At 55.7% G+C, this 23,025-nt stretch overlaps 1 protein-coding gene and 1 long non-coding RNA gene across 6 annotated transcripts in view; one reads left to right on the plus strand and one right to left on the minus strand.

Moving 5' to 3' along the window:
- Positions 1-22,826, plus strand: part of CCDC40 (coiled-coil domain 40 molecular ruler complex subunit) — a 39,486-nt gene extending 16,660 nt beyond the window's left edge. For 2 of the 4 annotated variants that reach the window (XM_073236040.1, XM_036997394.2), the window contains exons 10-21: positions 350-471; positions 6,811-7,054; positions 7,132-7,314; positions 10,645-10,890; positions 11,755-11,968; positions 12,979-13,148; positions 13,343-13,434; positions 15,570-15,690; positions 19,164-19,352; positions 20,383-20,541; positions 21,607-21,807; positions 21,922-22,826. In XM_073236040.1, coding sequence (XP_073092141.1) covers positions 350-471; positions 6,811-7,054; positions 7,132-7,314; positions 10,645-10,890; positions 11,755-11,968; positions 12,979-13,148; positions 13,343-13,434; positions 15,570-15,690; positions 19,164-19,352; positions 20,383-20,541; positions 21,607-21,807; positions 21,922-22,158 — 2,178 coding nt within the window. In that variant the 3' untranslated portion in view covers positions 22,159-22,826. The other 2 variants (XM_036997393.2, XM_073236041.1) reach the window with 2 other exon arrangements.
- LOC108387038 (uncharacterized) lies at positions 469-22,957 on the minus strand. 2 transcript variants are annotated; one of them, XR_012130935.1, is made up of 4 exons: positions 2,328-2,550; positions 1,724-1,796; positions 1,022-1,579; positions 469-806 (listed from the first exon to the last, which is right to left on the minus strand). It is a non-coding gene; the product is annotated as an uncharacterized lncRNA (long non-coding RNA). The 2 variants fall into 2 exon arrangements; XR_012130934.1 differs by lacking the exons at positions 1,724-1,796; positions 2,328-2,550 and adding an exon at positions 22,823-22,957.
- Positions 22,958-23,025: the final 68 nt, after the last annotated feature.

Consider the following 23,025-nt stretch of genomic DNA (forward strand, 5'->3'; position numbering starts at 1 on the left):
ACCCACACGCTGGTCAGCGGGCTCTTACGCAGCAGCCTGGGGGCCACGGGAAGGTGCCCGCCTCTGGCTGACTGGCCCAGCCCGGGGGGAGCCCAGGAGTTAGGGCGCCTGCCACCCAAGCTGGGTCCACAGCCAGCCACCCCACCGCGTTCCCATGGCGACCCTGAGTGAAGGCTCACACAGCTGTTTGGTGTGTCTTTAGAGCCGTATTTATTTCATATTCATTTTTCATTGGTTCATGATAAAGGCCAGGGACAGGGGAAGGAAGGTGATTCCAGAAAGTCTGGGATCTCGGACCTCCTTTTGGGGCTTCAAGCATAGTGAAATGTACCTTGACTCTGCCCTGCAGGCCTGCACGGAAATAGATGCCATCCACATGGAGAAAAGGCACGTCCTGCAGCAGTGGGCCACCAGCCTCACGGGCATGAGGCTTCGCGACGAGGCTCACAGGACCATCCACGAGACCCTCAGGTAGGGCCTGAGATGCGTGGGTACGTGGGGTGGGCGGGGGTGCAGACTACTCGGCTCCCGCTCCCTCCCAGGTGAGCACCGAGCACCTGTCCTGCCGCGTCTCCCAGGACCGGGGTGCACCTGCAGCCCCGCAGCCCGGCGTCCGTCCTGGAAGCTCCTGATTGTCCACCAGGATCTCGGTGTTTCTGAAGCCCTGCCGAGCTTCCTGCAGTACCGGGAGCAGCAAAGCTTTCAGGCCCAGATTCCCGGGAGGATCGGGAAGCAGGGAGGGCAAGAGATGGGGCGGGGCATCTGTCTCTGGGAGGCAAGGGTGAGCCTGGTTGCAGTTTCACCACCTGTGGGCAGAAACGCCGTCCCTTTGAGATTGCTCTGCCAGGGCTGTGTTCCGACTGGAATCCAATTTAGTCCCCCCTCCCCACAAAGGAAAGGAAGAAGCCCCCTCCTCGAGTCCCCTTCTGTCACTCGGGTAAAGGGTTGCCGTGCAGAGTGGGTAGGGTGCTCGAGGTGGGGGCTTCCTGGCACAGCACCCCCCGGGGGGCACTTGGCCCACCTGCATCGCTGAGCTGGCCAGAGCGGCATGGGACTCGCCACCCACGGGAATGAGGGCGCGGCTCTGTCTGCTCCCGCGTGGCCTCTGGTAGCTGTACAGCCGGGAAGACGTTTCCTTTTGGTCCTGTGACTTAGAAGCCAAAGGCCACGCACACGCACCATGGTCACGTGCTAGGCACACACGGTTCTCTGCTGTGCTCTCTCTGCCTTTTCACCAACAGTGTGTCCAGGAGAGCTTCCCAAACCACAGTATAAAGATGGCTCCTCCCTCCCCTTTCACCACAGAGCATCCCGCTGGGCCGCTTCTGGTGGGGAGGTTCCCTCCTGGCCCCGAGGTTACCTGCTCTCCTTTTCCACCGTGTTGCCACCGCACCGTGTCCAGGATCGTGACATTTACATGATGCTGTGCTTACATTCCCCACCAGCCTAGGCGTCTGGGGACGTGCATGTGCAGGTCTGACAGGTATCACCCAGTAAGGCTGTGACATCACTCCCCACGGCGGTGTTCCCAAGTCCCAGGACAGTTCAGCGGGCTTCCATGCCTTTGGGTTGTGCCAATCTGATTGATGAAAAACACAACATTGCGTTTTTAAAATATGCATGCATGGAATGGTCAGCGAATATTTTAGCAAAACACCCACGTGTAACAAGGCGTCTGGTTCTAGGTCAGCTGACCTATCAGACTCGGAGGCGTGAGGCCTACCTTTCCATGGGAACTGTGAGTGACAATTGCAGAGATGTGCCATCTGTGTCCAGATGCGTAAGAAGAAGGGAATCTAGGACAGTTTAACAGAAGGTCAGGGCTTTGCCAGAATCACTTATGACTCCCAGTCCAGTCCAGCACCAAACCCCAAATGCCGACTCATGATGTGTAGACCATTTTAGAGAATGAACAAAAGGGTGATGTTCCTGACTGATGGCTGGGACGTGGGACACAAGGCCAGCACCCAGTGTTGTCTAGGCACAGCAGGGTCCTTCACTGGACGGGGTTCCCGGGGACCAGGCCCATCATCTTCGAAGCTGGCATCATCATGCCAAGAATGCCTCTGTGCCCTTGGGGTTAGTGTGCAGGAATCAGGTTCGCCAGAGGCTGACACAAAGGACACTGCCAGTTTATTCATGTCCACTACAGGGCGCTGCTCAGGGAAGGCAGAGGCACCTGGCGGTCTGCTCACGCAGGAGGAGGTGCCCCGAGGCCCCCCTGGAAGCCCCCTCTGTGCCCCTCCTGCTGTGGTGACCCTTTCCCGTTACTCACCCGCCCCTCCTCCCTTCTGATGCCCATGAGATTTTTCCCAGTGAAGTAATACCTTCTGTTAGTTTCTGGCCGAATCCTGCATTTTCTCCTTTTTTAATTTCCTTGCATGTCTCTTCATTTTATGTCAGTTCTACAGTTTAGAGAATCCAGTGTCCCGGTTCTTGGGCCGGGGGGCACGGTAAGTTGCTCCCATGTGTCTCGTTCATGATGAGCAAGGTTAGCTGCAGGCCCGTGCACCTGCTGACTGTTGCCGTCTCGGCTGTTTGCAGGGGCACCACGTGCAGTCCCAGAAATGCAGGGGAACCCTGACACGCAGTTGGGCTTCAGACTGGTCCAGAGCTTCCGGCACTAGAAAGCAGAAACGCTGGCCTCAACGCCCTCTAGACTCCTTTTCCTTACATCCTGACGAGGGCAGAGACAGCCCTCTGGGGCAGTTCCCTTCAGCGTGGAGGGCTGGGGCAGTCTGCCTGGCCGAGCAAGGGAGAACAGGATGAGCGTCTACAGTCCCCAGCAGGGAGCCCCTCATCCGCAGGGCCTTCAACAGGGTCAGAGGTAGAATTCAGAGCAAGACAGTAATAGCGTGGGATCTGGCCGCACTCTTCCTGTGTGGCAGGCCCTGCCCCACTTGGTCTGGCATGGCCCCTCCCAGTGGGGGCTCTCTCACCACCCACATTTGACAGACGAGGAGGCAGTGCGGGAGGCAGTGTGGAGTGCACTGGCATGGGCACCACCACCGCCACCCCCAGGGACCTCCCTCAGGCCTGGGGCCTGGCTGGTGGCACCCATCACTGCCACGGATGCATGCCACCCAGGAGACCCGGCATAGTGCAAGGGCAGAGAGCACCCTGTTAGTAATGGGTCCCTGGACAAGGGTGCGTGGGTGAGGCCCTTTGGGATTGCTTGCATGGCACACTGTCCTGTCCCTCCCTTCCACTCAGGGAGGCCAGGTGACCGTCCCTCCACAGGCTCCATGAGGCAGGGGGCTCATGCCGTTGGTCTAGGCCCAGCAGCCCCAAGCAAAGCCAGCATATGCCCTCTAGACAGACAGGTCCCCCCCACACAGTCACTTTAAAGGCCAAGGCCATCCCACAATGTTAGTGACAACGTCAGATCAAAAGTGGGTCCCGACCACAGGTGAGTACCCACAGCTGAGACTGAATTAACACCGAGAGTCAGGGATTCAAAGGAAATGGGCCATTTCATGTGAAACCTCTCAAAACAAGCCAGAAACCACAAAGACAGTGCTGTGCTTAACTTGGGGGGTCCTCAGGGACAGGGCGGCAAAGGGTCCCTGGAGCCCCATTATCTGCCTCTGTCTTACTTCCTGACAGGAGATGCATGGGGCAGATGGAGCTCAGCGTGAGCCAGGAGCCCCTGTGCCCCCAACGCTGATCTGTCACCCAGCTGCCTCCAGATCCTAAGCGGGGTCCCTCTGAACCCCCCGTGGGCTCAGGCTGCCCTCTAGAACCCGCCAGGGTCTGTTTTGTGTATTTTCAGTCGGCATCTATTAATCAGGAAAGTTTTTAAAGTGTGTTTTTTTTTTTAATGATTTTTATCAGTTTAGTGATCACATTACAGGAAATTTGAAAACCAGAGAAAAGGATCTAAAAATACCACTGTCTTTCTCCTCTGGTGGCAGTGACAGTTTGCGAGCTTTCTGGGCACATGCAGGTGTGTTTTCCCGCCCAAGCACGTGTTACACCAGAGTGTTCACACTCCTGTCATGCAATTTGGTAACTGTATCTTTTTAAAATTGGACATCTTATTTTTACTGTCAAATTTTAGACATCTATAAGGCTGCTGCTTCCTAAAAAAGGAAAATGAGTAACTTTCTCAGGTTAAGTCGGGTTTATCGAGGATAATTTAGGTACAAATTCATTATGTACAAGTTACCTTTTCAGCGCGCAGTTCCTGCAAACGGACAGAAGCAGGTAACCGTTACACACGGGGGATGTCGGGCACCGCCCCCAGCCCCCAGCAAATGCTGGCCTGCTTTCTGCCCCTGTAGGTCTTTTGTTTCCAGAACGTCACGTCAGTGGGGGGCTCACACAGAGGGGGCTCTTCTCATCTGCCCCCTCTTCCGCCTTGTGATGCTCCGGAGTTCTGCCCTGGCGCTGCAGGATCGCCCCCTGGCTCCCCCAGATTGCTGGGCAGTGATCCCCTGCGTGGGGACATCGGAATGCCTTTATTCAGTCACCAGCTGATGGGCAGGCCGGTTGTTTCCAGTTTGGGGAAATCCCGAATAAAGCTGCTGTGGCCATCTGTGCTGCTCTGGGTGCAGACAAGTTTCCATTCCCCCCCCGCCCACCGCAAATTCCCATGTGGCGGGGGTGGGGGGGGGGTGTTGCTGAGAAGTAGATATTTCACTTTACTGCAAACTGCCACAGGGTTTTCCAAAGTGGCTTGTTCCATTTTGCCTTCCCGCCAGCAGCATACACGATTCCGTTACTGCCCGTCCTCATCAGCTCTTGGTATTGTCACTCATTTTAATTTTAGCCATTAAATGCAGCCCTTGGGAGGCACGTCGTGGTATTACACTAGGGTTTGAGCCCGCGTTTCCCTCCTGAGTAACGGTATTGAGCTCCTTTGCATGCGCTTATTTGCCGTCCATGCGTCGTCTTCTGTAAAGTGTCTTTTGCTCATCAAAGTGAGTGGTTTCTCTTACGACTGAGTTATGAGAGTTCTTCATGTATCCTGGACACAAACCCTTTATCAGATGTGTGTTCTGGAAATATTTTCTCCTGGTCAGTGGCCTGTCTTCTCGGTCGCTCAACAGTGTCTTTTGAAGAGCAGAAGTTTTAAATTTTGATAAAGTCCAATTAATTTTTTTCCATAGCTCTTTCATGCTTTTTATGTCCTCTCTGAGAAATCTCTGCCTGACCCAGGGTTGTAAGTTTCTCTCCCGTGTTGTCTGCTGAAGTTTTATGACTGTGGCTTTCCATGGGCACGTGAGCCATTTCAAGGTGATTTTGTCACGGTGTGAAGCCGAGGTCCCACCTCTTCTTGCACACCTGTCTCCAGTTGTCCCAGCACTGCTGTTGAAGACCACCCTCTCTCCGTGGCACCCGCCATCAAAAACCGGTGGCACCTTTGTCAAAAAACAGCTGGTCCCATGCATGTGCCTGTGTGGGTCTCTCTTCTGTTCCGGTGATTTGTCCACTTTCGCCAGGAAGCCACAGCTTTATAGGAGCTTAGAATCAGACAGTGGAAGTCTTTGTTCTTCTTTCACAAAATTATTTTGGCTATTCTCAGTTCTTTGGATTTCCACATACATTTTAGAATGAGGTTGTCAGTCATGAAGAAAAATGCCTAGTGGGTTGTGATCAGAACTGCATCAAGTCGACACCTTAACAATACTGAGTCTCCTGCCATATGGACATGGCATACCTCCCCAGTACCCTTTTTAAAATTTGTACATGTGTTTATTGCTCCACTGGTGAAATCAGGAAAAAAGAACAGAAAACTAGAAAGGTCCTAATTGTGTATCCATGAGGACAATTAAATTATGGCACATTCATCACTTTGAATACTAAATGTTTTTTCGCAAAACCTCCAGCCCGTTTTCCATAGTGGCCGCACCAACTTACATTCCCACCAGCAGTGTAGGAGGGTTTCCTTTTCTCCACATCCTCGCCGACACTTGTTATTTCCTGTCTTTTGGATGGTGGCCATTCTGACTGGCGTGAGGTTGTATCTCAGTGTGGTTTTTGATTTGCATTTGTGATGCGGAGCATCTGATGATTGGTGATGTGGAGCATCTTCTCATGTGCTTGTCGGCCATCTGTATGTCTCCCTTGGAAAAATGTCTATTCAGGTCCCCTGCTCATTTTTAATCAGATTATTCGTGTTTTTGGTGTTGAGTTGTATGAGTTCTTTATATATTTTGGATGTTAGCCCCTTATCAGATAAATTATTTGCAAATGTCTCCTCCCATTTCCTAGGCTTCCCCTTTGTATTGTTGATGGTCTCTTTGACTGTGCAGAAGAGAAAGCCATGTTTAAAGTACAGCAGGACATCTCAGAATGAAAGGGGAACATCGCCTCACACACTAAAGTGTAAACTCCTTTTTCCAGTATCTATACTTGTAACTTGATGTAAATTACAGGTATTTCCATGGCCAGGATGTGGAGGGGGAAACAGCAGAGTCTGAAGTGACTCCCACTGGTGTTTCCCCAGCCGTGGGGCAGGCCACTCACATGGTCCGAGCCTCCGTGTCTGCATCCGTAGAGCCGGAAGAACGGCTTCCTTTCCAGGACCGTCGTCGTGACTAAAGAGGACGGGCGGGAGGCGCTTTGAGATGCACTGGCTTCCTTCCCCTTCGGTCTCCCATGATCATAATCTCAAAGACTTTCAGACTTGGACTTGAAATGGGGAATAGCACTATGAATACCCTAGAAAAAGTCAAGATTTGGCTACTATTACGAGGGGTAGTTTCCTAACTGATTTCTCCCCATTCGGTGAGCTTCCTCCAAGTGGGGTACAACCACGGGCACTGGTGTTCTCATATCCTGGCTTTATTCTCTCAATTTCGGCAGCGAATGCCAGCATCAGATCAGGTCCATGGACAGTGAGATCGAGGCCTATAAGAAGTCCATCACGAAGGAGGAGGAGAAAAACGAGAAGCTGGCGAGCGTCCTGAACCGGGCAGAGACGGAAGCCAGCCTGACGCAGAGACTGACCACCCAGTGTCTGGCCCAGCAGGAGGCCCTGGAGAATGAGCTCAACACCTACCGGCTCGCCCTGCAGGACACAGAGGACGCACTGGGCAAGGCCCACGGGGTACGGCCAGCCCCCTCCCAGCAGGGCGTGCCCCGTGGCCCCCAGAGCAGCATCCACCTCTGACTCTTTCTCTGCAGGAATACACGGCCACCGCGGCCGAACTGCAGGCTGCGCACCAGAACATCCAGCACGAGCTGGAACTGCGGAGGAAGATGGACGCCGCCGTCGTGGAGAAGCTGCAGGAGCACATGACCTCCGACAGGATGACCAAGCACTTCCACCAGCTCATCCTGAAGCTCCGGAAGGAAAAGACCAACCTGGTGTGTCCCCTCCGCACGTTGCATGTGGGGTGGGGGCCCTCGGGGACAGGGTGGCAGGAACAAGAGGGCCTGCGGCGTGTCTCCTCACTCTTTGTTTCTAGCCGGAAAGACACTGCCCTTTATTGCAGAAATCCTGGAAATTTAGAAAGGCATTAAGAGGGAAGTAAGACATCGTAACCCCGCCATCCAGAGATAATCTCTCCTAAAATTTTGATGGATTTCCTTCTGGGAATTTTTCTAAACACACACACTCATCTTTACACATGCAACCAAATGCATGCACACACACGAACACACGCATATCTGCATCCCCATGCACACCATGGCCAACACACTCACACGTGCACACACTCAAACATGCACACTCATGCAAACACAAAACTGAACACACACGTGCACACACACCTTAAACAACATGGGACTCAATTAATTATGAGTTTTAAGTCTATTTCAACCCATGTTTCATTAATTCTACTGAAATATGACACAGAAGTACACAGATAATTATAGGAGTCAATGAATTTTTCACTGCATATATATATATATAGTGTTTTACTTTTTGGCCATATTTGCTATAACAGTTTTCATTAAGTGTTCTTCAAAAATCTACATTTTCATTTCTGCATAACATTTCATCGTACAAATGCACGTATTTCATTTAACAGTTCCCTGTTACACACTTCACGTTGTTTCTGGTTTTAAACACTCGGCCCTAAATGTACTTGTACACCTTTGTCCCCACTTTTGAGGATAAACTGCTGCTCAGAAACCCTGGGCCAAAGGGTAGGAGACTTTAAATGGATTGTGGGGCTTCCTGAGCCTCTGCCTGCCAAGGTCCTGGAGCATGAACTGACCTTCCCGGGCTGGGGGGTCCCCTCTGCCCCCTTGGGCCCCCCTGTGCTGTCGGAGCTGTGGTCAGGGCCCTGTGTCCTCTGAAAAGCAACCTCTCACTTGAATAGTTGCTTCTTTGTCTCTCCTCGTGGGTGACGCCCTCTGGCATCCCCTGCTTTGTCAGGACCCCTGGGGGGACCCTGCGGAGGTCACCGCAGCCTGCACAGGACCTAGAGCACAGCCCAGCACAGGGCCGGCCCCACGGCCCCACACTTGCCTTCCAGCCCCATGCCTCAGTGTGCATGGGGACGCGGATGTGCGTAAGGTTCCACATGTGTGACTGCAGCCCAAGCCCCCTGAGGGCAGGAGGGCGGGGAGCTCCCACGGGGTGCTGCATTCACTCTTACTGGTGTGAGGCACCCCCAGATGCTGGAGGGTTAAATCCCACAGATTATTAAAATGAGAGCAAAGCGCCTGGAAGGACCAGAGGCAGTGATCCCTAAATGTCAGCCGTCACCACTGTTGCCTGGTGGGCTCTGGTGAGGAGGGGGCCCAGCTCAGACTAAAGGGACCAGCTGCCTAGCTGGTGGGGCTCACCTGTCCTCCTGGGAGCGTGGGGCCACTGTCCACCTGGCTGATGGCGGGGGAGTCCCATCAGTCCTTTCTCTGGGAGGTGGGGCAGACCACCTGCTCGGAGCAGAATAGGGAGCCAGGGGCACTGGGGAAGCTAAGGGGCGCGGTGGGTGTGAAGGAACCCGCCCTGCTTGGGGCTGCAGGGGCCCCGCCCCCCGCCCCCGGAGGCGGCCCCTGTACTACCACTGGAGTCCAACGGAGGGCAGTAAGGAGCCCTGCTCCCGCTAACTGTCTACTACCACCGCCCCAGGTGCAGCCCAGCTCCTGGAAGCTGGCGCTTTCTAGGAACTGCTCAAAACCCCCTGGGATGGTGGCAGGCGGGTCAAGGCATATTTGAGACAAGGAACAGAGGCTGTGGGTGGACGGAGTCATCTGGAGCCGGGGTCCACACAATTCACGGGCAGTGCCGACGTCCCAGGGGGAGGCCAGGGCGGTCTCAGCAGGAACAGGTGGCTGGGGCGGTGATCTGGCTGGTCTGGCTGGTGACAGGAAGGGGTCTTAGGGGCGGGAGTCCCCTCGCGTGGTGAGCGCTGGGCAGAGAGGAAAGCAGGGTGATCCCAGGTGAGCTTGGCAGAGAGGTGGCATACTCTGAGCTGGGAGGGCCCCCCGCTCACAGGGAGCTGGGTGACTTGACATGCTGGAAGCTTCTGGTGGGCAGGGTCTGGCTTTAAACCTGGGGATGGCGGGTGCCCTGCAGAGTCACCCACAGTGGCGGGTCAGAGAGAGCTCGAGGGACAGGGCCAGCTAGGGCCACGGAGGGGAGGAGCCGAGCCGAGCCTGGGGGGCCGTGAATGCTGAGGATGGCAGGGGCTGCCTGTGGCGAGGGGCTGGTGGGAGGGTCAGGCAGCGCCAGGCCTGGGGAAAGGGACCCTGTCCCCAGCGTGAGCCTGATCCCCACAGATATCCTTATATAATATCCTTAAATAATAAACCGCCTTCACAGGAAAGGATCCGCCAAGTTAAATCTCTTCTGAGACCAGAGAAGAGGCGGGGGTGGGCTGGTGAGGCCCGCAGGGCGGCAGGCGGGCCCTGCGGCTCCTCCGCGGTTCTCCCTGGGCGGAAGCCCCGGCCCAGAACCCAGGGCTGGCAAGTAGCCCCAGGGGCCCGACCTTCCCGTTGGGTGGTGGGTGGCCCGCCAGTGGCATATTCTTTTTCTAGGACTGTGTCCAGCTTTTCAGTAAAATGTAAGAACATTTTTCCCCATCAAATATAAGGGGTCGTCATGAAGTTTTGCCACAGCGTTACTTGAATAGGAACACTGACACCAGTTTCAGGCCCAAAGGGATGGCATCTCGGCTCTCTTCACCAAAGCTACCAACGTCAAGTGCAGTGCAGACACTCAGTTAGCGGTGTGGCCGTGAGTGGGTGCTGACAGCTCTGACGTGCATACAGATATGACAGAGGATTGCACAGCCGGTAACAGTGGTGTGACATGGGAACACAACACAACATTTACCTAAAAAAAGGCGGCTGACAAGCCTACATTGTAGAGTGTGGTCCTGTTTTCCATTTCTGTGGGAGGAGGGGGTTTCTAAAGACAGAAGGAAGGTTAGTGATGGTGGCAAACTGTGTGGCCGAATGGCACGATTGAAGGGTTCCTGTGTGATTCACATCTCCCCACAATGTGTGCCATTTGTTTCGTGAGAAGAAACAGTGTCATCTTTCTTTTGTGTGAGAAGCCACCACTAGGGTTCCAGCAAGTAGGTCCTCTGACAGGACCTTGAGATGGAGAGAAAACCAACCTCCTCCTCCCCTGCGCTGTTTTGGGATTTAACCAGATGAACATCCAGGCATTCAAGGAAACAATAAGCCAGCCAGCTTGTCTGAAGCCCAAATGTTCAGACATGTTTCCTTTTGCCAATTCAGGTGAACCGTCTTTCCAAAATCGATGGTGACATTGCTCAGACCACCCTGGATATCACAAACACCACCTGCAGGCTGGACATGCATCAGAAGACGCTGGCCGAGCTGGACGACAACGTGAAAAAAGTCAGCGACCTCATCGCCAACAGTGAGAACGAAATCTCCAGGCACACAGTCCTGATTGAGAGAAAGCAAGGCCTCATTAACTTTTCCAACAAGCAGCTGGAGCAGATGGTTTCTGAGCTGGGGGTAAGATCCCAGGGCCAGGAGAGGCCACTTCGAGTCGATACTTATGCCTGGCCATTTCAAGAACTTGCCCTGAGAAATGAGCCCACAGAGAACACAGCCATCCCCTTCCCCGCCCATTTGCACGTGAAATGGCTCGTGTGCAGAATGCTCTAAGTCAGGGGCTTCTGCAAACCTCCTCTCAGGAGCCCAGTAGTAAATATTTCAGGCGTTGCAGGCTAGATGGTCTCTATTGAAAGGTGTCACCCCTGGTGCAGTGGCAAGAAAGCCACCACAGGCCACAGTGAGAGGATGGGTGTGGCCATGTGCAGTGACCCTTATTTACGGCCCTTAAAACTTGAATTCTATAGAACTTTCACCTGGCATGAGACTTTCTTCCTCTTTTGATTCTGTGCCCGCCCTTGGGCCATAAAGACAGGCAGCAGGCAGGACGGACCCAATGACCCACTGATCCACTGACCCACTGCGCTAAGTGTGGTGGGCTCAGGAGCTTGAGGCTTGAAGTCCAACATGTCAGTCTGGATACCTGTGCCCCAGGGACCTACCACGGGCCTCCTGTGACAGTCTGCTGTTAAAAGACAACTTGCAAAACCACTTTGGGTGGTGGAGGCCCCCCTGACCCTGCCCTCACCCCCATAGGGCTGTGGCAGGGTGGGGCCATCTCCCACCACAGAGGGTCCCCGGCGCGTGGCCTGGGCCCTCAGGGGCAGGAACCCAGTGATGGGCCCTGGTGCCTCCAGGTAAAAATTCCTCAGTCCTCCTACCGACGCGTGGTGTCAGGGGCCCCAGCCCCCCGCAGCCCGCGTGGGACACAGGCCTCTGGGAGCAAGGAGCCTCATTCTGCTCTTTGGCGGATACCACCCTCAGGGGGAAGAAGTGGGGCCACTGGGACTTGAGGTCAAAAGGCTGACCAAGCTGATCGAGGAACACAGCACCAGTGTGATTCGGGCCCAGGTGACGTGGCTCCGCCTGCAGCAGGAGGTGGTGCAGGCCACGCAGCAGCGTGAGGAGCAGCTGGCCTCCCTGGGCACACTCAAGAAGGAGGCCCACGTCCTGGAGCAGAAGAAGCTCCGCATAGAAAGTAAGCGACCCCACAGCTCCCGGGGAGAGGGCCACTGCCCTGGGCAGAGCATCGCTCTGTGGAGCACCCCGCTTTACCTCCCAAGGCCCTTAGAATGATCCACAGCGATGCTCACGTCACATTTTGCAAACAGCTGTTGTCCTGACAGAAGCATGGAAAAAACTGAGTTTAGGTTCACGGACTGCAGAGTGGTCCCAGAGCAGGAGCACGGACGCTCCCGGGAAGCACAGCCAGCACACGCTGGCCTCCTGCTCAGGGAGAGAGTGACTCCTGGGGCCCCAAAGTCGGAGCTGCAGGGAGAGGATCTTTCCTCCTCTCCAGCTGGACTTAGAGGACTGTCCCACGGGGGCTCCCGGCTCGTCCTGCCCCAGGCCGCATCTAAACCCTAAGGGTGTCTGGCGTGCCAGGCTGTCCAGTGGGGAGGCAGGCACCCTCCCCGCTGCCATGCACCCCAACGACCACCTGCTAAAGCATCCAGGTCTACTCAGTCCCACCTGGTCCCCCGCCAGGGACCCAGGCAGATCAGCTGGGCCATGCGGACCCACAGGCCATGCCTATGGCCTGGCCATTCCGCCCGGACACCTTATGCACGATTCCACCCAGAGACGTGCTGCCCTGGGGGTGCTCAAACCCATCTGTCAGAGGTTAGGGCGGCTGTTCTCAGCTCCCACACCGGGGTTTGGGGTGGGGAGGGGTGGGGACCCACATGGGGCTGCCTTTCCTGGAGTGTCAGTATCTGTCCCTGCCTCTGAGGAACCCAAGTGTCCTGGGGGAGGGCAGCTTGCTGGCCATCATCCCGCCACCCATCTACTGGCTGTCCACACACAGAGGTCCTTTCGGTTCCGCGGAGGGCCAGGATTTGGACCCCTTCCCTCTCCTCTGGCCCAGCAGGGCACCGAGAAGGATAGTGAGGCGGGAGGGGAGCCGAAGGGAGGGACCCTACCACTCTCGGGGGCCCAGGTTTCCCGGCGGGTGAGGACTTAGGGCCTGTGGCCCCCGCTCTGCCGCAGACAAGATAGAGCAGGAGAAGAAGGCGCAGAAGGAGGTCGAGCGGCACATGAGGGGCCTGGACAACGACCTGAAGAGGCTCAACGTTCTGGTGGGCAGAAGCCGGAGCAGCTCCGAGGAGCTGAGACACGGCAACCTGGTGACCGAGAAGGAGTTCCTGTGCTCGCTCAAGGTCGGGCTGGGGGCCCACGGGGTCGGGGGTCGGGGGCACATGGGGGGGCGGCGCACAGGGGAGTGAGGAGTGGGCGCGTGTCAGGGGGAAGCGGGCCCAGGGGCGGTGGGGCAGAGGGAATGGGGGCGCGTGGGGGGCTGGGGGGGTGCCCTGCAGAGGCTGTCCGCCCACAGCCGCTGGCGTTCTGTATGCAGGCCTCTGAGAGGGAGACCATTGAGATGCAGGAGAAGCTGAGCCAGCTGGGCGAGGAGAAGGCAGCCACCCTGAACCGCCTGGTGGAGGCTGAGTGAGTCCAGGGCTGCGCCGCACCCCGAGGGCAGGTGGCTGGGACCACAGGGCCCCCGGACAGCAGAAGGTCCCCACAGGGCTCCGGTATCCTGCCCTCTCCCCGAGCCAGTTTTCGCTGGAAATTCAGTGTCTTTCCTTGGGATAAACTTTTGAAAAATCACAGTGTCTCTGTAACGCTGACAGGTGCCCGATCCTAAGAGCGGTCCATACCCAACCGTAAGCATTTCGCACGGTAGCAATGGCCGCGCAGCGAGGAGAACCACACCCAGTTCCGACTCTCTTCCTTTATCAGAAAACCACGTGTGTATACATTTTCTCATTTGTGTTTTTTCACAAAAATGGGATTATTCTCTCTGCTCCCCTTTGAAGCCGTCTCTTGCTTTTCCGTGGCTCTCCCACGCGACGTGCACGTGGATTGTCCGGGTGGAATGGTCGCTGAGCAGGCCCTGTGCGGAGATGTCAGAGTGACATCATGTGCCCTGCAGGCACTGAGCAGCAAAGGGTTCATCCAGTCCTTGTAGTTTGAAAGAATCTACACGTAAAACCATGTGGGCCTGATGCTTTTGAGGGTCTGTCAGTCCCTCCTGGCTGCTATACCACCACAGGCTGGGGGCTTATCCACAACAGACATTTATTGCTCACAGCCCTGGAGCCTGGAGTCTGAGTTCAAGGTGCCGGCCTCTGGGGTGAGGGGCCTCTTTTGGGTGCAGGTGTCTGGCTGTGTCGTCAGTGGATGGAAAGAGGCTAGGCAGCTGCAGGGTCCCTTTTATAAGGGCACTAATCCCATTCACGAGGCTCTATCCTCATGACCTGTCGCCTCCAAACACATCTCCACATGTCAGGTTAGACTGCCGCAGGGGCCTAGGTCCTTGCTAATGTTTTAACAGCTTTTGGTTACGGTCTATTCGGGCTCTTATGTCATCTATTATCATCTGTGTTTACTTTCCTCAGTTCCTCTGAAGGTTTCATGTCCTGCTTCGTCAACCCACCTCTCTACACCAGAGGCTTGGCAAACCTTTTCTGTGAAGGGCCAGATAGGGAATATTTTTGGCTTTTTGAGAAGCTTTACAGTCTCTGTGGAAGCCATTCAACCCTGCAGCCACGGCTCATAAGCTGCTGTGGACAATACATCAGCAAATGGGTGTGGCTGTGTTCCGATAAAACTTTACTGGGAGACGCTGGAATTTGAATTTCACAATCTTCGTTTCCATACTCAGTCTTTGTAATCTGCTGTGCATTCCACACTCATGGCACATCTCAGTTAAGACTCACCTGTGCTGACACAGGGCATAGCCACGTGTGGCTGGGGCAGACGCAGCAGAGGTCAGGCCGACCCTGGCAGCCAGTCGGCTGCACCAGTACCTGCGGGTCCAGCTCCCTCCTGCCGCGCTCGGCACCCTCCCACCCTGGCAGACCAGATGGCCACCCCTGCCCCCACCCCGGGTGCCATTAAGTGGGCTTTCCCCTGATGCAGTGAGTGCCTGTGGGGTCCAGTCTGTGAGTGCCCCCTGCTCCCCGCCTCGCACTGGGTGCTGGACACAGGGGCCGCAGGCAGGCTCCCCTCAGGAGCACTGGGCAGGTGCTGGCCGGCTGCCTGCTGTTCCCGAGCACTGTGCTGGGGAGCATGGAGAGGAGGGGAGGGAGGGAGCAGCAGAAGGCGAAGCCAGTGCCCGCCCTCCACCCATGGTTTGCCTCCACCGGAACCCAGGAGGCTTCAGGCGGCTCTGGGCTCCAGGGCGGGCAGCCCCTCTGCTCTGGGCTGGATGGGCTGGCAGGACCTTGAGAGGACGTCAGGCCCAGAGGCTGAGGTTGAGCCCCTGGGCCCAGCCGGGAGAAGTCCATTTCTAGTGAACAGCCAAGCCTGTGCTCTGTGTGTTGATACTTAAAGACGCCACCTGCCAAGCCAGGGTGACCCCTCACAGACCGGAAGGTGGAGGCCCCCACAGCCCACCAGACTCGACACCTGCTGTGCTGCCCTGAGCCCACCCTGTACCCAGCACTGCGAGGAGGTTCTGCTTTGACCCAAGTTTCAACCTCCCCGCTGGGGGTTCCCAATCTGGAGCGAGTCCCAGAAGCGTGAGGAAGAAATCTCCTCAATTTCTCCAGCTCTTACACTGTCTCCTACCTTTAAAGACACCAGATCATGCTTTGGGAGAAAAAAATCCAACTGGCAAAAGAGATGCGCGCCTCGGTGGATTCTGAGACCAGCCAGACGGAGATCAGAGCCATGAAGGCTGAGATCCACAGGATGAAGGTGGGTGGGAGGGAGCAGCACGGAGGGCAGGGTGGGGGCGCCTGGTCACGTCGGGGCTGGCCTGGGTCAGCTCCGGCCCTTGTGGGATCCACACGGGCCACGCTGGCCAGCAGCATGGACGCAGTTCCCAGGGGACAGTGAGGGTCATCTTCAGGCACTGCAACAATCGGGGGCCCCCCAGGACGCACACAGCTGTGTGGGTGACACTCGACGCGACACCATTTTAGCCTTGCTTCAGCAGCCAGTGCCCTCTGACACATTTCAGGGCTGGCTGTGTCCCCCGAATCTCACGACCCACCAGCGAGATGCATCCCACTTGGCTGGACAGAATCTCACTCAGTAAAGGGTCAAAGACACCCCCTTTCCCTCGGGGCCATGTGTCCTCACCACTGTCATCTTTGGCTGGTTTTCATCATCTTAAAAAGGCCTGGTAATTAAATCCCAGGCTATCATGGAGCCCAAGGTTCAGGCCTTAAGGATACAAATAGAAGCAGATAATAAATACAACTCAACACCACTTCTACGGTGCCGTTTTCAGTAACGGCCCCTCTGGCTGAGTTAGGGAAGAATTCTGGTCACCTGCATTTGCTACTGGTAAGCTTAAAAACCCTCCCTTTAAGTGGCTTCTCAAACCATAGAAGACATGCATGCCTGTTGGCTGCAGCAGGTCACCCCCGCCCCTCTGCTGGCAGACCCGGGGTCCCTCTCCCTCCCCCAGGTTGTTGGTGATTTTATTCCTTAACGAAAATAGTACATACAACTGTACATACAATTTAGCAACTCACTTAAAAACGATAATATGGACATTAACGTATTCTTTAATAGCTACAGAATATAGTTTGGATATATCGCAACTTATTGAAACATTCCCAGGTTGATGAAAATGCAGGTGGCTGTTTCGTCAATGTAAACGTTATAGTAACACCCTTACTACGGGTGTGTGTGTGGTTTCTGTAGGCTAGATCCCCACAAATTCAACTACTGGGTCAAAGAGTATGAAAATTCTTGACTCTACAAGTCCGACGCATTTCTTTTCCTGAGAGTACTGTGTCCCCACAGCCCCGGCAGTCCTGGGTGTTATCCCAAAACCAGCCCTTATTTTTAAATTGAAGTATTAGTTGAGTAAAAGCTCACCCTTTGTGGTACGCAGTCCTGAGTTATGACAGACTTACAATCATGCAGCCACCACCACTTCCTGGCAGGAAGTATTTCCCCCCTCCTCACATCACCTCGCATCCCAGTGTGAGCCCTGCCGCACCCCAGTCCCCGCCAGTGCCACATGGTTCCCGTTCCTGGAGTTTCGGCTTTTCCAGAAGGGTGCATAAATACATCTCTGCATGAAGCATTTTGAGACCAGCTTTTCTCACTTGCCATGCGACTGCAGTTGCGACTCGTTGTATTGGCCACGTCCAGTCAACCCCTCGGTTCGTGGTGGGCCGTGTCGGTGAAGCCTCTGAGAAATCTTCGCGTAGCCCAAGGCCACAAAGATTTTCTCTTATGTTTCCTTCTAGAAGCTTCATACCTTTAGGCTCTCCATGAAAGTCCATGGCCTGTTTTAAGTTGATTTTTTGTATTTGGTTCCAGTGGTGACGGGTTAATTTTGTATCAGATGTCCTGCTGTTTCAGCCCCACTTAGTGGAAAGACTATCCTTTGCCCCCTGAACGCCACCATGCCCTTGTGGAAATCAGCTGACTGCATTTGCATGAGTCTGTTTCTCTGCTGTGTTCCGTGGTCCTTGTGCCTGACCCACCCCAAGTCCCACACTGTCTTGATTTCTGGAGTTCCATACTTATGTGGTGCCTCCAGCATTGTTCTTTTCCAAAATTGTTTTGTCTATTCTATATCTTTTGCCTTTCCATAAAAATTTGAGAATCTGCTCATCAATTTCTACAGAAATCCCTGCTGGGATCATGACTGGGATTGCCCTGAATCTGCAGAGCAGATTAAAGAGAACTGACATCTCCACATCACTGGGTTTTCTAACCCAGGAGCTCTAATGTGTTGCTCTCCATTTATTTAGGTCTTGTTTGACTTCTCAGTGTTTCTCATTTTCAGCATCCGGATCTTACACATGTTTTGTTAGACTTATGCCTAAGTATTTCCTGTTCTGGTGCTATTGTAAATGGTCACTTTTAATTTCCCATTTCCAATTCCTCATTGTTAGTATGCAGAAACACAACTGGCCTTGCATATTGGCTTTGTTCTGTGATTTTGCTAAACGCACTCATTTGTTTATCAGCTTTAGAGTACCTGACTATCCACCAGTGAAAATGGATTTCTCAGCATTATGTGAATTTGGTTGCTGGCTTACCAGTGGGGCACTGGGCAGCGTGTGTGCGCGCGCGCGCACTGGCATTTACTCAATTTCTTACTACTGTTTTCTTATTTGTGAATTTAAGGAGCTCATTGCATTGCGGGGTCAGTAGCCCTTGTTTAAGTGCCCATTCTGGGTGCTTCTCTCTAGCCATTTGCCGGTACGCTGACCTTGGCTCTGGGTGGGTCCTTCTGCACTTAGAATGCTCCAGCATTCGCACTGTGTGGTCTCTACCCTTTTTCTGCACGGCTTCTGGGCTTCCCGTACTGCTCAAGAAGGTCAGCGCTGCTTGAAGTTGCACAAATCTATTCCTAAGTTCTTTTCAATTGTTTGTACATACTTAGATCTTGACTCCATCCGGGATTTATCTTTGGTTATGGTGTGAGATAGAGGTCCGTGTCCATCTTCTCTCAGCTGGGGAGGGAGTTCCAGCAACAGCCTGCATGCAAACAGCGCCCCCTCGCCGAACTGAGGGCCGCGTGGATCACAGAAGCTGTGGTCATCCCGGGCCTCCGCTCAGTGCGACCATCGCTTTGACAAGCTGTGCACCAGTGCACAGAATCTGGTTATTGTCACTGGTCAGTGTCAAACTGGCTGGGCTAGGCCTTCCACCACCAGTCTGAACTTAACTTGGGGAGTCTTGCCTGTTTTTCCTTTTTTGTTTTAAATCAACTTTATGGAGGTATGACTCACATACAATAACACGTACTTTAAATGGCCAGTGCAAGAGTTTTGACACAGGTACATGTCTAGGCAACCACCACCGCCATAGAGACATAGAACGCCTACACTCCAGAAAGTTCTCTTGAGCTTTACCATCGATCTCCCACTACAACCCAATCCCCAGCCCAGATTCCAGAGACCCTGCATGTTACCATCTCACAAAACCATGGTGCCTTTATCCCGGCTCAGCAATTAAGCTTGATACAGTATGGTCAGCTGGGCCACAAACTCCCAACCAGACTTCCCCATTCTTTTGGCTAATGTCCCCTCTGCTCCAGAGCCCAGTCCCAGGCTGGACACCACAGCCCTCCACCCCCAACTCCCCTTGCCCCCCACAATTCCTCGGCATGTCCCTGCTGCCTGCGTGTCCTGAGGTGCGTGTCCTTATTCTGACCAGTAGACAACGCCTCCCAGCACCCCCATCTGTGAACCTAGGTCAGGCATGGGCAGCTGCTGAAGCAGCAGGAGAGGATGATCCGCGACATGGAGCTGGCCGTCGCCCGCAGAGAGACCATCTCGACCCGAGCTGAGGGGCAGTGCAAGCTGGACAAGAAACTGCTCACACGGACAGACTTCCACTACAAGCAGATAGAGCTTCAGCGAAAAATCAGAGAGACCCACAAGGTAGGGGAGCTGTGGGACACAGGCTGGTGTCTCCGCAAGCACTCGGTCACCCTGTCCCGCGGCCAGCTTGCCATGAATGCCTCCCACCCTACTCACGCCATGGCCTCTGCTTCTGCCCCCACCCTGGACTAGAGTCAGCTGCAGGAGACGGAAGTGACAGTGGGCATCTGGGGAGAGGGGATGGCAACCTAACAAGCCAGCCCGCTCTTATGCCGGGGACAAAAGCTGCTGCCCCTCTGTGGGAGCCCCCGCCCCTCATGCTGGTTCTGGGTAGAGATGCAGTGGCTGCTGGCCGCCCCTGAGGTCAGCAGGTGCTTCCCAGGTACCCGCCCACTCTGCTGTGCCGGCCTTTCTCTGGGAGCTTGCCTTCGGTTTGACAGAAGGCCCACCCTGCGAGCTCAGGGCTGCACTGGCCGCAGGTCAGCCCTTCCCGTGAAAGAGGAGGGCATCAGAAGCATGGTGAAGGGAGTGAGCCCAGGTCCCTGACCCCCGGGGTGCTGGGGATGGGCTGATGGGAACTTGGAGAGCACCCACTTAAGCCCCATCCCAGGCCACTTTGATGGAGCAGGTGGTGTGGCCCTTCTCATCTCTGCCAACCTCATGGCGACGGAGCCCAGGGATGCCTCCTGAAGCACGGGTCCCGCTGAGACTCTGCAGAGGGAACCCCACCCTGCTGCCAGCCATCTGCACTCCCACCCTCTCCAGTCCACGTCCCCAGCCCGTAAGGCCTGGACTCCTGCCCCCACCCTTGGCACAAAGCCATCCAGCTGCCCCTGGTCCCCCTGCCCTTGCAGGAGGACAACCCCCATAACTGCCCAGGCCCCCCATTTCTTTCTCCAACCCATGCCTGCCTTTGGGCAGCAGTCTTCAGGTCAGAGTTCCCGAGAGGCAAGGACTCTCTCCATCCTTTGGGGATCCTCCCTGGACAGTGCACGTGGAAGGCTCTCGGCAGGTCCTTCCAGGCCAACTCTTTCCTGTCCACCGAATCACCGGGAGACAGGGTCCCAGGATGATGCTGTCTGTCTCCTAGGCTACCGAGGAGTGCACCCAGGCCATTGCGGAACTGGAAGAAACTCAGAAATGCGTAAGCAGCTCCCTCCTGGAGAAGCAGGGACAGCTGTCAGCGATGCAGTCCGATGCCGACGAGCTCGGGGCCAACCTGGACCGGCTCGTGGCCCTCAAGAGACAGGTAGGCCAGTTGCCAGGGCCCCAGGGCCACAGAGCCGGGCAGTGGGGTCTGCGCCTTGCAGCCGCAGTTGGCAAGTCCTCCGGCAAGGCCTTCTCCCCACCCGGTGAAGCCCAGACTGGTCACAGCAGTGGGCTGTGACCGTCCCTTCATCTCTATTATCTAAAAATCTACAACAACACATAATGGTGTCTCCATCTTTTACGGGCCGGGCACTGTCCTGGGTGCTGGGGCTACAGAGTAGGACACAAAAGATGATGGTCCCTGCCCTCCTGGGGGTCACATTCTAGGGGCCAGAGGACAGGTGATCAAAGATATACCGGATGTCAGATGGTGGTAGATACTCTGGTGGGGACTAAAGCAGAGGAGGGGGTGCCGGGGAGCGATGGGGCCTGCACTGCCAGGTAGGCAGGCCCAGGAAGGTCACGTGAGGGAAACGACATTTGAACCAAGACCTGGAGGCTGTGAGGGAGCCTCGGGTGGAGGGCGCAGCTGGAGGCTGAGGCCAGCAGAGTGGACGTGCCTGGGCCCCCCTGAGCTCCGCCCCCAGCTCTTCTCTCAGGGACGCAGGAGACAGTGGGGTTGGGAGCTGAGGGGAGGCCTGGGTGCCGCAGGACCACTCCGGCTCTGATGAGGACATAGGGCACCTGCTTGGGCCATGAAGGTACCTAAGGAGGACAGTGACGCCCAGACCAGGGCGGGAGCACGAGGCCAGTGAGAGGCTATCAGATTCTGCACGGGATTTCCAGGTCTCCCCAGCGGAACTTACTGAGCTGGATGTGGTGTGGGCAGCAGAGAGGGCCAACGGGACTTCGGGGTCTGGGCCTGATCCGCAGAGACCCGGCAGCTGTGGGAAGTGTGTGGCCCACCCCCCTTCCCCCCAGCACGTGGCAGGGTCTCAGATAATGGAGGAAGGAAAAGGCCCCACCCTGCCTATCAGCCTCTCCCACTCGATTTGGGGAACCTTTGCCTGCAGCATTTCATGGAGTACAAGTTTGTGGGGGGGAGCCCGTGGGTGTCCTTTTTTAAATTTGCATAGCCTGACGCGGTGTCTCCTGACCCACCCAGAGCCTTTCGCAGCTCGTGGCCCTGCAGACGCGCCTGAAGCACCTCCAGGCTGTGAAGGATGGGAGGTACGTGCTCCTGTTCCGCTCCAGGGAGTCGCTGCTGGCCGAGCAGCAGCGCCTGGATGACCGGCTGGCCGCCATCGGCACCATCCTGGAGCGCGTGAGGGTCGGGTATCCCCAGTTCCAGGAGGCCCTGCTCAAGGTCAGCCAGACAATTGCCAACAAACTGGAGTCCTCTGGGTCCTCCTAGGGAGCCTGCACCCCACCTTCCAAGGCTGCCTTGTGGGGGAGATAATACAATTTTGTATGTTATCAGGGACTTGGAATCTTTTTGTGTCACCGAAAGCCATGTCTGCTCTCAGAGAACGGTGCTGTCCGAGAGCTGTCAGGAAGCCAGCACTGCAGGAACTTTTTTAGCCACCCAGCAGCTCAGTCAAGTCAAATCCCAGCGTTTCCTCTGAGCCCACCATTCGCGCTGGGCGTACAAACCTCTATTCCCACAGAAACTTGGGTTTGTGGAGGCCCCCACTTCCCACATGTGAGTGGTCACTAGGGAACAACGTGTCTCCTCGTGACGGTACACTGGGTCCAGTTCAGAACCTTGGGTGAGTAAGGGACCCCCAAAAAGCCAGAGTACGACGGCAAGCCTGGCCTCTGCCTCTGCGGGGTGCACTGAACACCCGCCTCCCACCTCGTTACTGGCAGCTTTCCTGTTCCCACCTGGGATAGTCAGCCCCTTCTCCTGCCGCTCCCAGTCTGGGTTAAATCCAGATTCACAGCTTGCAGGAGGAAGTCCAGGGGGGTGCGAACCCAGGGGCTGCGTTTTTGGAAGCTGGGACCACCGAACACCGGGACCGCCTCCTGGGTCTGCCCGCTTGCGGCCCCTCCATCGTCCCCCCAGCGCCCACTTCCTGAGCACCTGCTACCTTGCGGCCTCTCTGCAGAGCTAGGAAAACTATCCCACCGAATAATTTCACTTTCAGACTTTTCAGCAGAAAAATAAAAGTTGTTTTCTGAACATGGGAGAAAGGCGAATTTATTCTGAAACATTTCAGAAATACAAAAGCCATAAAGCAGTGGGGACCCCGAGTCCCCGCAAGCCGGGCACCGTGGTGCCCACCCTGCCGGGGCCCCTTCCAGGCTTTCCTGCGGGGCCGCCGCGGGGCAGGTTCGCGCCGGCTTCGGCTTTCCTGCTTGCCTTGGAAAAGCCGGCTCACCTTAGCGTACGCGTTTCCTCCCGGCAGCAAAGGCTGCCTGCGACTGCCCTGCAACGTCTTGACACCAGCCGGCTTTGCGGGCGATGACAGTGCTTCCCTTTTCGGAGCGCGGCTCAGCGCCGGGCGACCGTGAACACGGGCGCGTCCTCCAGGCTGGGCCTGCGCTCAGGGAGCCGGCAGCCGGAGGCGAGGGCGGGGCAGGG

The sequence above is a fragment of the Manis javanica genome, chromosome 4 (assembly GCF_040802235.1).
Source record: "Manis javanica isolate MJ-LG chromosome 4, MJ_LKY, whole genome shotgun sequence".
NCBI classification, from domain to species: Eukaryota; Metazoa; Chordata; class Mammalia; order Pholidota; family Manidae; genus Manis; species Manis javanica.